The 14,194-nt window shown below is 49.7% G+C and overlaps 1 protein-coding gene across 1 annotated transcript in view; it reads right to left on the reverse strand.

Moving 5' to 3' along the window:
• The window catches only part of SYN3 (synapsin III), a 465,413-nt gene that overhangs the window by 19,975 nt on the left and 431,244 nt on the right, over positions 1 to 14,194 (reverse strand). Inside the window, 3 exon segments of the mRNA XM_043562446.1 lie at positions 770 to 872; positions 5,201 to 5,275; positions 9,976 to 10,118. Of these exon segments, the coding sequence (XP_043418381.1) occupies positions 770 to 872; positions 5,201 to 5,275; positions 9,976 to 10,118 (321 nt within the window).

Here is a 14,194-nt window from a genome sequence, read left to right on the forward strand (position 1 = left end):
GGGGGAGGCTGTGGGACCCGGAGGGATGGGGCAGGGAGGGTCCTGCATGAGAGAGGGGATTGTGGATTGGGGGAGGCATGGACAGAAAGTCGGAGGTAAAGGAGAGTATGGGGTCAGAGGTATGTGGGTAGGTGACAGTCCTGGAGGGCGGCAGGGATTGTGGGACAGATTCTGGAACCCGCAGCCGGTCTCCAGCCTCTCTCTGACAATGACATTTCCCTACGTCTTTCCTTCACTCACAGCCCCGCAGGGCTGAGTTCCCTTTCCTAACTTCCAACGTCCTCTACTGCTTGTGTCTCATCCTTCTTCCCCACCAGCCTGGACACCGCATGTCGGTCTGGTTCACAGCTCTGTCCCCAGAACCAGACCCATGCCTAGCCCTGGGGAGCCCCTAAGGACATGTTTGTTGAGCGAACAGACGATGGACTCTCTGCATGGTGATGAGGGGAGTGTGTCCTTCTTATATGCTTGGACATAGAGAGTTTAAGAGACCCAATGGGACACAGTCTTGCTGACTCTTGGTAATGCTCTTTCCCTACCCTGAGGCCCATGGATTGTCAAACTTCATGTCCGGAGCACAGAGACTCTAAACGCTATTGCAGGTGGAGATGGGGAGGGGTGTGAGGCTGGTGGGGGAGAAGCCTCTGGAGCCACATGTGCCCAGGCCATGAGCTGGGACACAGCCAACCATGCTGGAGACCACACTTGGATTCCTTCCCTCTGGCACTCTGGCCCAGGAGCTGGACCAGGCCAGGAGGACATCCCTCACCTCAATGATGTAATCTCTGCCGTCCTTGCTGTGGACGGCCTTGACAGCACAGATGTCCAGGCCGCCAAACATTTCTGAGCAGCTGTCCACCCACAGCCTGTACCTGCAGGGATGGACAGACAGACAGTGAGTGTGGGGGGAGAGGGCAGGAAGAGGGAGCAGAGAGAGAGAGGCGGGGACAGATAGGGAGACACAGAGAGACACATGGACCAACAGGTCCCAGTACAGACAGCGACACATATGTATCCATTCAGAGATGGAGAGAGATGGTCAGAAATAACAAGAGACAGTGATGCAGTAAGAGAGACAAAGGCAGAGACACAGAGGGAGACAGAGAGGCAGTGGGAGAGACAGAATGGGTATACAAAAAAAGCAGAGACATAGATGGACAGAGAAAGGGAGAGAGAATACAAAGGGAGACAGGAAGCAAGAGAGAGGAAGAATGAGGGTAAGAAGGAATGAGGGGTGGGGGAGGTCTCAGAGACCTGCCCCTCGCCCCCACCCCAGGACCTTGCTGGCTCCCCAGTAGTGGAGAGCTTACCTGGTCTCCATCCGGAGCCATCCTGGACACCCAGCTACTCCTGCAGCCCTTTTCCCTTGGGAACTCTGCTTGAAGGGCTCAGCAATCCCTCCCAGGCCGCCCTCCAAGCCCCGGCGACCATGCTAGATGAGAGCCTAGGGGGGACAAAGGGTGCATTCTCCCCGGATCCTGGGGCGGGCAGACAGGGGAGCCTGGCAGGCTGCTCTCGCGGCTGGGGCCTGGCCCTCCGGACCCAGTGCTTTTGTTCCCTTTCCAGCCACTTGATGGCTGCAAGGCCAGTTTGCTTTGCAGGGGAAAGATCTCAACGCTGGACTTTGACCCTGCAACAAGGGGATGGTTGTATCTGGAGAAGTCTTCCCCGGGCTTGCACTTGGCTTCCCTTGTGGTGGCTGGATTTGGGAGTCACAGGGGACTTTGTGTCAATGTTCTTGCTTCTCTCCTCACCCTCCAGGGTCACACGGGGCACTCCTGCTCTGAGATCTATTTGTGTCTCTGAGCCAAAAGGCCTGGAATGAGGAGAGATCATGGCTGAAGCGCTCTTAGAACCAACTCTCTCATCTTAACCGCCAATGCCCATGGAGGCCCAGAGAGGGAGAGTGGCTTGGCCAGGCCACACAGCAAGACAGTAATAGAGCCAGGATTACACGGATCTCCTGGCTCCTAGCTCTCAGTTTTTGCATCCAGCTGTAGCAAGGAGCATGTGAGATCACAGAAAGAAAAGGAAGGGTGGAAACTCATGGCTATTGAGCCCCTACAGGCCTTCTGCGGGGGTTGACCCTTCTTTCTCCCTCTAACCCCAAACACAACTCTGTCAGGAAGCTTTAGCCCATTCTTACTGATAAGGAAACTGAGGCTCAGAGAGGTTAATCAGCCACTGTACTGGCTTCCAAACCTAGAGTCTGTCTGATTTCACAGTCCAAGCAAGCCACCCTTCCTTTCCCTTGGGACACATTGCAGCCTGTTCTCCCTCAGCCTGGGATACCAGTGACCTGGGGTCTTGCTATTAATTTCCTCAATAGTTTTGGGTTAGCCTCTTCCTCTTGAAACCTCAGATTCCCTATCTGAAAAATGGGAAGGTCTAGGTATGATTTTAGTTGTGCATCAGAGTCGCCAGGAGAGTTGAGCACACAAACACAGAGTAAACATTCAGATTTGGGGGCCCTGCCCTACGTTAGCATAATCTCTGTACGTTTTTAAAATTTCTCCTGTGATTCTCATGTGCAGCCCCAATTTGAGAATAACCTTTCGTCCTCAGAGCTCTAAGAGCTCCGCGGGCTCTCTGACCAGGGTTCCTGTATCTGGCACCAATGGCTAACTCCAGTTTAGGAAGACCTGTGCCCTAAGACACACTCCTAAATCAGGTGTCTTCTCAAAGGAAGATGGAAGTCTGGACCAAGACCAGTCTGTAGAAGACTGGTTTCTAGAGGCTGTTTTCAAATGATGAATTTCTGGAATAGCTACTGGCTGCATCCCATGGGGCACAGCTCTCCCCACTCTCCACCTTCCCAGGTTCAAGGAAGGGACTTCAAGGGTGGAGCAGTGTGGGAGAGCCTGGAGAACATGGGTCCATAGTCCCCTCCAGCCAGGTGGGACTAGCACCAACCAAGCCATACTATTGGTTTTGCCAAGGAGTCAGGCTACCTGGCAAACAGGCCAGGTGGAAAGAGGGCCAGGGAAAATTTATGGGACCCCAGAGATTTTCCCCTGTGGAAGTGGGATTGGGGAGTTCTGTCCCAGGTTCTGGGAGTACTGCCCATGGCTTTACAGAAGGTAAAGTGAATTCAGGCCTAAGTGGACTCATGCCTATTGTAGGCTCTTGAAGAAATAGCTCAAGTGGCTTGGAACTGTGCAGTTAGGGATATGGTGGCCTTCTGGGGTGATTTGTGAGCAGCTCATGAGGCATGGCAAAAGGCTGGGCTCACGATCTGGAAAGGCCACGGAGAAAAGGACCATGATGTCCCATGAATGCTCATTGGGGGAAGGAAATGATTGCCTCAGACCAGATGATTCAATTGTACAAGGTAATGAGCACACTCTCCCCTTCCCTGAGACTAGTTGGCACAGTGGGTTCCAAGACTGAAGGCTGCAACTGCCACCTGGGGCTGCCATGGGCCACTTCTGTGTTAGGCACAGAACAGCCCTCTCCCATTCAGCACTCTGGCTTATTACCTCCACTGAACAGTTGCAGAAGTTCACAGAGGTTAGTTAACTTACCCTAGGGAACATAAGTTTGCAGGGACAGGACCACTCACTTTTGTTCACATCCTGCTGCTTCTTAGAGCTCCAGAACCATAAGTTCCACGAGGGCAGGGACCATGTCCATCTGTCTGCCACCATTTTCCAAGGGCCTAGCTCAATAATGCTCCCAGCTGGTGCTCAATGGATAACTGACAGAGAAGTGAAGGAAAGCCTCCCAATTCCTACTCATTCTTTACAGGGGATTGTGGTTCCACCTCTTTCAGGAAGGCTTCCCTGATCTCACCCCTTCTTGCATTGGGTGCCCCTTCTCTGTGCTCCCTCTGCAAGCACCTAAAGCTTGCTTCCACCCCGACATACCACACTCTGTCTCTGCCTTGATTGGGGAGCCGGGACTGTTGTTTTAGTCTGCATAACATTCATTTTCCCTCCTATCCTTCCTGATGTTCCTTGGCATCATACCCCTTCCTGTCTCCCTCAGTCATTCCTGCTATAGCCACCTGATCCCACCCTAATCTCCAGGGGGCAGAGAGGAGACAGAGGCCTATTGAATCACAGCGGTGTTGTTTTCTGGGCCATAGGGATTGGTTCAGGGATGGTCATGTGACTCAAGGCAGGCCAATCAGTGAATAAGGCTCAATTTCAGTTTTTGCTTGAAATGTCTGAGAAAGAGGAGTTTTGTCTTGTGGTACTTGACACTCAGGATGGGAGCCTGGAGCCACTATGGGCCACCAAATGAGTGTACTGTCCAGAATGAAGCCAACATAGAACAAAGCTGAACTGAGGTGTGTAGAATGAGCTTTAAAGTCTTACCTAGTGCTGCACCTCTGGAATTTTCATTGCCACAAGTCAACAAATCCCCCTTTGTCTCTGACAAATGATGTTTGTGTTCTGACACTTGCCAAGGTCACACAGTCTCTAAAGGGAAGGGCTGGATCTTTTCATCTTGGCCTCCTCAGTGCTTGGCACAACATGGCATGCAGTAGGCACTCAATAAGTGTTCATTCAATGGATCTTTCTGACCCCAAAGCCCACACTCTATCCACTCTCATTGCATGCCTACACGCAGGTCAGCTGGCTTGCAGGAAAGAACGTGTGTGTGCTGCTGGCCCTGGTCGTAGGTGACTGGCCCTTCCTCAGCTGAAGGGAGCTCCCAGCAGTGTTTACAGGCAGAAAGACCTGAGGGACCTTCAGCCAGAGTGCACATACCACATTCATGATTCACTGGAAATACCCTCTCCCTCCTGACACTGAGATGGAGATAAATCAGAGAGAAGAGTGGACATTCCAGTAGCTCTGGTGCCCTAATAAGGATGCTTTCATGTACCTGTGAGAGCACAGAGGGGACTGGTGAGGACTCCCTGCTATCTCTGCAGTAGCTGGGCAGGGCTGGAAAGACCCTTGGACTTGGGGTTAAGACATCTCAGCTCTGTCATTGATGAGTTCTGTGACCCTGGACAAGTCACTTTCCCTCTCTGAACTGTCTTCTCCCATCTGTAAAGTGGGATTATAAAACATCTACCCTGCAGCTTGTTGTGCAATAAAGAGCTGTTGTGCCCAGGAAAGTGCTCTGTGCATGGCAAGGCACTGGCCAGAGGGTGAGGTGGCATTCCTTACAGACTTCCTGTTGTATCCCTCACCCACCTCCTGCTGTGGCTGGTGCGTCGCCCTATTACACCTCCTTCCTCTCTTACCTCTCTGTCATGGCCACCTGCTCCAGCATGGCAGAACCTGTGTTGGCCTTCCAGTTTCCAGAGATGGAGGTTCTCCTGTAGCAGATAAATAACACTGAGGGCATTAGGACACCTGTTACTGCACTGCTTTCCATCTTTGTTTTGGCTGTTAGGAGGCACCGATTCATATATGTGGCTCACATGATGGCATGTATTATTAGGTACACATCTTGTCCCCAGCTTTATTTGCCTTTTTAAAATTTTCCTTTATGCTGTTGTTTTCTTTATTTGTTGGACTTTATTTGTCTTCTTCTAAGCCACTTCTGATATCTAAGAGTTAAGTTTCAAAAATGCCTACACCATCAAATGAAATCTCCCAAACCTTGGCCTCTTGGTTTTGTAAAGAAGAACTAGGGTAGTAGAGCCATTAGTGATCCTGGAATTTCTTGAGGGCTCCAAAATGTAGGAAAAATGATCCATGGAGAGAAGTGATCACTTTTTCACGGTGAAGGGCAGGAAGGCCTCCTGGCCTCAACACCCTCTCTATTTGTTTGCCTTTTCTTCTTCTTCTTCTTCTTCTTCTTCTTCTTCTTCTTCTTCTTTTAACTTTATTTATTTATTTTGACAAAGAAAGAGATAGTGTGCATATGTGCGTGTGAGTTGGAGAAGGGAAGAGACAGAGAGGGAGAGAGAGAATCCCAAGCAGGCTCTGTGCTGGCAGCATGGAGCCTGATGAGACATGGGGCTCAAACCCAGGAACCATGAGATCATGACCCGAGCCAAAATCAAGAGTTGGATGCCCAAACAACTGAGCCACCCAAGTGCCCCTCGTTTGCCTTTTCTTCTCTAGCAACAGCTGACCTCCCTTGCAGTGCTCCAATGCCACAGATTTCTCCTGTCAAGGCTTTTACTCATATTCTTCCCTTTGCCTGATCCAGTCTTTGTCTCCATTTTTGCCTCCCTAAAACCTACTCATCCTTCACGTTTCGTGGTATGTGGCTTCCCAACTATCCACCTCCCTGACAAGAGTAGACATGCCTATACCAATGTTTAGTAATGCTTATCTCACTTGGAATGACTGCTTTCATGTCCAGTCTTCCCTGAGGGCAGGGACATATTTGACTCATCCCCTTTCCCCCCAGTGTCCAGCGGGACCCGGCATGTAGTAGGTACCCAGTAGCTAACTGCTGGGTGAGGAACTGTGTATATTGGGGAAGAATCGAGACAAATGATCTCCAGGGGCTGATCTGGACTCAGTAAAGCCTAAATGGGTGCAAGCAAGGTAGCAGAGGTGAAGTTTTCTGTTTTGTGGCCAAGGGAAGGCATGTGGTTAAAGTGAAAGGGTGAACTGGGAGGAGGAATTGCTACACAAATATACCCTTCTAAAAGAGAAAATAAAATGCATCTGAAGACAACAGATGCTGAGAATTTATAATGGCCAACAGGAGCTAGAATTGCTAAGGGGTGCAGTGACATCGATAAGCTTTATGCCAGTTCAGTTCAGCCCATCTTGATTCAATTCAACTTGGCAAACACTCATTGGGCCACCCTATGTCCTGGATACTGGACTAGGCTCAGTGTGCAGAGATGACCCCATCCTAAGGCTGGTCTCTACCTGGAAGGGTGGACTAGTTTGAAACCAGAGTGGAGGTGTGGTAAGGTTAGCAGCGTACCTGAGGAGTGAGCGGGGAGCCCTGGGAAAGCAAAGGAGAAACCATACTCACTCAATGTGACCCCAGAAGGTAACCACGGAATGTGCCTTGGAGGATGGTAGGGTTGGTATAGTGGGATCTGTATGGTGGTAAGAGAAGGTAAGAACTGACGTGGGTCAGACAGATGCAAGTTTGAATCTTGGTTCCAGCATTTTCTAGCTGCATAACCATGCATATCTCTGAGTCTTTAAATGAGAGTGATCTCCATCCCGATATATTGTGTGGGCTAAAGGAAATATTCCCATAAATATCTTAGTACAGTGGGTGCTACTATTGTTTTTCAGTAAGCAGAGACACAAGAAGAAGGCACTGCAATGCCAGAAGGAGCAGAAACACAAGCCAGATTGCTCTCCTTCCAAGAAAATAATGATAGGGAGAGTTGCTATTCAATGAGTGCTTTCTATGTCTGAGACATGGGTCTAAGGTCTCTATAAGCACTAACTTATTTCAGGCTTACAAAACCTCATGAGGAAGACTTACTATTATTATCATTCCCACTTAGTGACAGAAGCCACCAAACCATATATGAGAAACTCCGTGCTCTGCACCATGACTCTCCATGGTGGAACCCATCACAGGCTAGGGGAAAAGAGTCAGTTGGTCCAAATGTGATGCACCTGCTGGAATGTAGGACAGAATGTAGACTTCGACAGGAGAATCTACCTATATTCCAAATGTATGATGTTGACTCCCTTGCTGAAGAGAGTGGGGGTGGGTGGTAAGGTGCGGCCCCAAGTAACCTTGGTTGTGAGTGGAGGCTGTATGACTAGATATAAAAGGAGCCATACATGAACGCTGTACTGCACTGGATGAAGCTCTTTCCCACGGGGCTTCAACTTAATGGTTCTGCAATTGTATGGGATCAAACAAATAAGTAAATAGATGGCAGATGGTAGGAGCCAGGTATTTCCCTGTTTGGTTGGGAAGTTCTAGATAAGCAATCTGGAAAGGCTGAGATGATTCATGTGGTACTAGATGAGAGTCAGACACATCGATATGAACTCTCTCTAGCTTTAGATAGAGCTGGTTATATATAGAAATAATTACAGATACGTGAGCATACAGGGGTTAAGGGACACATGTGTATTTCCTAGCTCTGTCTGCTGAGAGGCCTTGGAAACAATGACAGCCCAGTAGCAACAAGGCAAAGGCCTGTGTGCAGGGCAGGAAGTGGGCCAGAAAGGAGGTTGGGGGCGGAGAGGATGCTGTATGCTGAGGTCTGACATGAACCCCCTCCCTCAGACCGGGGCCAACCCAGGGTCCAGGAAAAGCCATAACTAATGACAAATTGGAGCTGCCAGGGCAGAAAGGCTCAGCATAAAGAATGCGGCAATGAGCTAATCTTCAAGAAGAGAAACTGGGACAAGGTGTCGTCAATGTCAAGTGGAAATGCGAACAATGAGGAGAGGAGGGAAGTGATATCATGATGGATTGGTTGCAGGCCTCAGGAATGCCCTGGACTGCTGCACTGGAAGGTTCCCCAACTCAGAGGGGGCAGGGAAGAGCCGATCTTATCACCCTGAGGGATCTGAGAGCAGTGAGGGGTCTGGCCTGGCTCATGGGTGGAAGAAAGAGCAAAAGAATTCCTGGAGAACGGGCTCCATCCCTTCTCTGGGAATCTTTCGTTACCAGGTCAACTGCCAGCATCTTGTGCAGCCCACAAAACCTAAAATTAACATCCGGCCCCTTCACACAGAAAGTTTGCTGACCCCTAGTCTAGGCAACCCAGGTAGTGCCAGAGCAACCCTCGGTAATACATAAATGGATGTGTCTGGCTGTGGTCAATAAAACTTTATTTACAGAAACAGGTGGCAGCTGGATTTAGCCTGTGGGCTGTGGTTTGCTGACCCTGGCCTAGAGCACAAGCTCCACTGTATAGCAGCATACAGAGAGATTTCCAACTGTCCATGGCTAGCCATTGCCGTCCTCACATATGGAGCCATGCACACAGTCGGCGCTCCATTAATGCTTGGCAACCCGGCACTGGTTGGCTCTCTTGGGTCTTGTCATTTTAAGCAGAACCAACAACCACATTCCAAAGTGAGACCCAGAGAGGCCTTGGAGCAGATAAGACCTCCCACCTATTCAAGGACTCATGACCGCAGCAGCTCCAGTGTGAGTCATCCTTTGTCAGAACTACCCCTGGGGTGAACGTGTGCTGGATTTTCTGGCATCCATTCCTCCTTCCTTTGTCATGGCACCTCAGTTTCCCCTGGGGGAATGACCCCACCCAAAAGGCATTCATCTTGGTGGGACTCTCCATATTGGTTTTCTGCCTTTCTCTAATCAGTAAGCATGTGACCTAAGTTGGATTAATCAGCACTGTTTCCATGGAATCACAACCTTGAGTTAAGCACTGAAAATGATTCGGGCAGATTCATGTCCCAGTGGGGGTGCCATGAAGATTGCCTGTTGCTTCTGGCCACCCAGATTCCTGGAGCTGCCCTGGATCCTTATCTTTCTGAAATTGATAGTTTTGTGGTTTTGTTTTTAGAGTTTCTGATCACTCATGGTTTTCTAATAAAATCCCTTTGAAAAACTCCCTCAGGTTAGTCAGATGTGGTTATTGTTGCCTGCAGCTGGAGAGATCTGGTGTAATCTCCTAATTAGTCTTATTAGTTCCAGAGAACCCCTTTGCAGCCCATGGCTCCAGAACCATCTTTTTATAAATACAGGTCAGATGATGCCACTTCTCTGCTCAGAAGAGAATAGAACAAAAGCCCCAAGCCCTCAGTACGGCATTCAAGACCCTCCTTGATTTGTCCCCAGGTTTCTCTTTCAGCTTGGTCTCCTATGGCTTACATCCCATACATACTCAAAGTTCCCTCAAACATGCCAAATGTCTGACTTGCTCTGGGAGAAACAGCTCTTTTTGGGTAGACAGATGTCTACCCTGGGATGCTTAGCTGTACTGACCAGAGAGGAAGGCAGTAAGGAGACATAAAGGGAGAATAACGATGTGCTGAAGGGTCTCTGCCCTGGGGTGGAGGAGACTGGCCTGAACATGTATCTCTAATCACTGTTCCTCCTACACTCTCCTCCCACCCTTCCTCCCAGCCCCCTAGCCCCCACCCAGGGACTCACATGTAAGCCTTGTAGTTGGATCCAATTTTCTGGATGCGGATGTCGTACTTCGAGTCAATGAAGGCCTCAGTGGTGGCATAGGTTTTGGCCATTGCCACCATGCTGGTGATGTCCTGGTAGTCATGCTGGTTTTCTACTTTGATCTGTGTGGGAAGATGAGGGGGTGAGTGCCACCTGCCCAGCGTTCATGGAGCACCTACCCAACGCCAAGACCCAGGGTTCCGTATATAGTGACCTTGAGAAAGTCACCTGCCTAGCAGAAGTGACAGACATGGGAAACTAGTCATTCCACTAGAATGCAGAGGAGGAAGGGAACATTCCATCTGGCTGGTCAGGAGAATCTTTATAGAACAGGTGAGCTCTGAACAGAGTTTGAAAGAATAAATACATGTTTCAGGAGGGGCATTTCTCTGGAGGATAGAGAGGGTGGGCAAAGCAGAGGCAGGGGAGCCACTGGGGAGCAGGAATGGGCAAGTGGTTCAGACTGGCCGACAGGGCAGGATGGTGAGGGATGGCTGAAGTGGGTTGTCAGGAAGCAGGCCTTGGGGGACTTCAGCCACTTTGGTAAGAGGCTGAAGGGTCTGGAAAACCACTGGAAGAATTGGAGGAGTTGAAACAAGAAAGTAGCCTCACTGTATTTTAGAAAAATCCCTCAAGTAGTTATATAGTGGGTTGAATGGAGGGTTGAATGTGATATGGGATAGAGACCAGTTAGGAAAAAGGGACTGTATGTATATGTGCACATGGTATATATGTGCTTGGTGTGTGCATGTGGGTTGTATGTATGTGTAGTTTGTGGGAGACATGTATGTAGCATGTGGGGGACATGTGTGTGGCACACAGGTGCAGTGTTTGTGGTGTATTTGGTGTGTTTGCATGTGTAAGATGTGTGTTGTATGTGGTGCTCGTGTGTGCAGTGTGTGTGCATGTGTGCATGCATGTGTATACACTGGACAAGGTTAGTTGTGCTTGGCCTAAGGCCTGGGAGAGAAACTCGCACTGTTTACTTAGCTGAGGCCAGGAACACGAATTTGGGCCCTGGGGTCAAGGAGAGATCCCAGGAGAACTTCCAAGGCCAAATGCAGGGGACCAAACCAAGGCTCTTTGTGCTCTCAAGACAGAACAGAGGCGGACTGCAACTGGCTATGAACAGCTGGGAGGGCCGCCCTCTCCCGTGTCACTTCCGCCTGGACAGCAGAGGGTTCTGATGTTGGGCCAGAGGCAGGGGGAGCCCAAATTCCCTGGTGGGGGTTGGCCAAGTGCCGGGAAGCTTGTGGGGGGGCTGTTCTGTCCCTACGGTTTCTCCTCAAGGTTCAACCAGTGCCCTGACAACTCCATCCCTCCAGGACGATGCCCACCTACAGCCCACAACTTACAAAACAGCTTCACAGTTCTCTCCTGGGACACAGAATAGGGTTGCGAGGTGGGCAGCATGGGCATTAGTATGGTCATTTAACAGATACAGAAACATATCTCTTGCCTTGTCTAAGGCCATATGGCAGCTAAGCACAGAGCTGGGAAGGAAGCTCGGGACTTCAAGAGCACAACTGTTCTTCAAACCATCTTCAGGGTATCTACAGGTGCATACCTGCTGTTGCACCCCCACAGATGGGAAATAATGATGGGGAGTGAGGCTTGGTGCACCTTCCCTTTTTTTGGCTCTCGGAGAGTCCCAGCCTCGCAGCCATGACTCTGAGTCCCACTTTGCAGAGAAGATAAAAGTGGCCAAGCAAGAGTTCCCTATTTTCTATTCCTTTCCAAGCTCACCAGCTTTCTGCTTCTTCCTCCAGGTGACTGTGTGCCGCCTCCCAACCCTGGCTGAACCTGTCCCTTGTTCTAGGTCTTCCTAGACTGACTGCTCACTGGCCCCTCCTCCTGTAGCAGGAGGACCCTTAAGCTCATCTGGGTATCTAGTCTCTCAGCTAAAGACAGCTCTGTTCCAGTCTCCCTCACAGGTAGATATGGCCAAGTCTCAGAGTCTGGTCAATGAACACGCGAGTGGTAGTTGCTGTGAGCAACCTCTGAGCGCTGCCTTTATGACAAAGGGAATCTCCCCTTTCTCTTTTCCTTCTTCTACCTGGCATCTCAGACCCCAGGATGGAAGCTGCATGTTGAAGATGGCTGAGTAATAAGGTGGATGGAACCTGGATTCCCAACACCATGGAGTCCCCAAATCTGCCCTTGACTGAGCATGCTCAGACTCTTACATGAAAAAGTAGACTTTAATCTTGTTTAAGTCGCTGCTATGTTGGTGTTTGCTGAGGCAGTCACACTACATTCCTGCCTTATCTTTATCTTTGGCTCTCTGTTGATGCTTTATCCTTTGGGTCGACATGATCATGGGAATCATAGATTCTCTTCGAATTGTTCCTGCTTTTCAATACCCTGGGGCCTCACTGTCCTCGGTGTGTCCCTCCACATTTCCCACTCACCCCTAAACCCACCCTCTTCAGATTTCATTCCCTACCATTCAGCTGAAACTGATTTGGCAAAGGTCACCTGTCACCTCCTCACTGGCAAATCCAATAGCGTTCTTTTGACTGGCATCCCGTTGGGCATTCCATGACATCCGAAATTGCTGAGCTTTTTGAAACTCAGTTTCTACCCCACTACTCTCTTCTGGTTCTCTTTTTTCCCCACAAACTTCTTCACTTTATTGCCTCCCCTTCCTCCAACTTCCCCTTTAAGGATCAGAGTGTTTCCTCTTCAGCCAACATTTGTGATCCGGTAGAAAGAATTAAAGTTACCAACATAAAACAATGGGTGGGAGACAGCTTGTTTAATTCAGTTCTATCAATGGATGGCTCTGGAAAGGACAAGAACTTCTTCTGCTCCTCGGTTTCCTAGACAGCACAGCATACACTGCAGAGTGTCTCGTAGACTTCTAGCTGTCCACAATGTCCCTTCTTTTCTACAGTCATGAAGCACCCAACCTGGGGGCATATGACCTCTCACAGAATAAATATCACACTTCCCCATCTCCCTGGCTCCTGTGTGTGCCCATGTGATCATGTTTTCTGCTTCTGTGAGCAGAAGTGGGGTCCGAACTTCCAGGCCTATCATTAAAGGGAAGGGCAGGGCTTTTCCTCTTCCTGCTGGCTGGAAAGCAACAGCTCAGGAGCGAATGATCAAGAAGATGGAAGGAGCCTGGGTCCTTAAAACCAGGGAAACTCCACAGGAACCCTGGGCTGCTCTCCACTGTGTGAGAAAGTCCTGGATTATTGAGGCCACCTTAGGTCTTTGTTATATAGCTGAACTTTGTCCCAATTATTACAGGAGCCCTACGTACATATTTGCTGAATGCTTCAAGCATGCATTCATTTATTCACAGGATAGACAAAAGAGCACAAAGAGAGACAGTGTAGACATAAGGGTTTAATTAATTAATTAGCTAATTAATTAGTGGTCAGCCCAACCTCTTTTTGTGCTCCTTTTTGAGTGTTTCGGGGTGGGGGATGCCCATCCTCCCCTCTCCAGGAGTGAGAGGTTTCTTGTATATGGGCTCTTCTAACACCCAAGGACAAGCCCCGACCTGATGTGCCTCGCCATTTTATTGTCTTTTCCTAACAGAGGGCCTCCGAATTGTGTGATGTCTGGGCCCCAAAAAAGCTCAGCTCTACCCCTGGCTCCACCCATGTCTGCCTCCCATCACACTGTCGGCTTCTGAAGGACAGACGATGTGTCTCCCTCCCAGTCATAACACAGGTGCCTGGCATGTTACAGATGTGCCAAACATGTTTGTGGGATCACATTTAAGAAGGCTGGATAAAGATCCACTTGTAACTTGGGAGGGGGCAGGAGAATGGAAGGAAGGATGTGGGAGTTTGGGAAAAGGCCAAGAAAATGTGTCTCAGGAACACGTGTCTTTTTCAAGGTGAATTTTTCTGTAAATGCTCGGCCTGGATCCTGCACTCTCCGAGGTTTGTCCTTCTGTCATGAGAACCTGACTGAGTCAGAACCTCAGGAGAAGTGGGCAGGGGGCCTGGAGCCGGGTGGGTGGGTGCTGGCGGGGACTCTGGCATGCTCCTCAGGCAAGAGGCTAGGCGGGGTCAGAGGGAATTGAGGACGGGCAGCCACAGGGATGGTGAAATGGTTGTTGGCCTGGGGAGGGAGTCTTGGCACTCTGCTTTATTTACTAGCTGGAAACCCCTCCAAATATTCACAGAGACAAGCTGAAAACAGGAAGTCCTAAATGAGCTGTGATTCAAGATTACCCATT

The sequence above is a fragment of the Prionailurus bengalensis genome, chromosome B4 (assembly GCF_016509475.1).
Source record: "Prionailurus bengalensis isolate Pbe53 chromosome B4, Fcat_Pben_1.1_paternal_pri, whole genome shotgun sequence".
Taxonomy (NCBI): domain Eukaryota; kingdom Metazoa; phylum Chordata; class Mammalia; order Carnivora; family Felidae; genus Prionailurus; species Prionailurus bengalensis.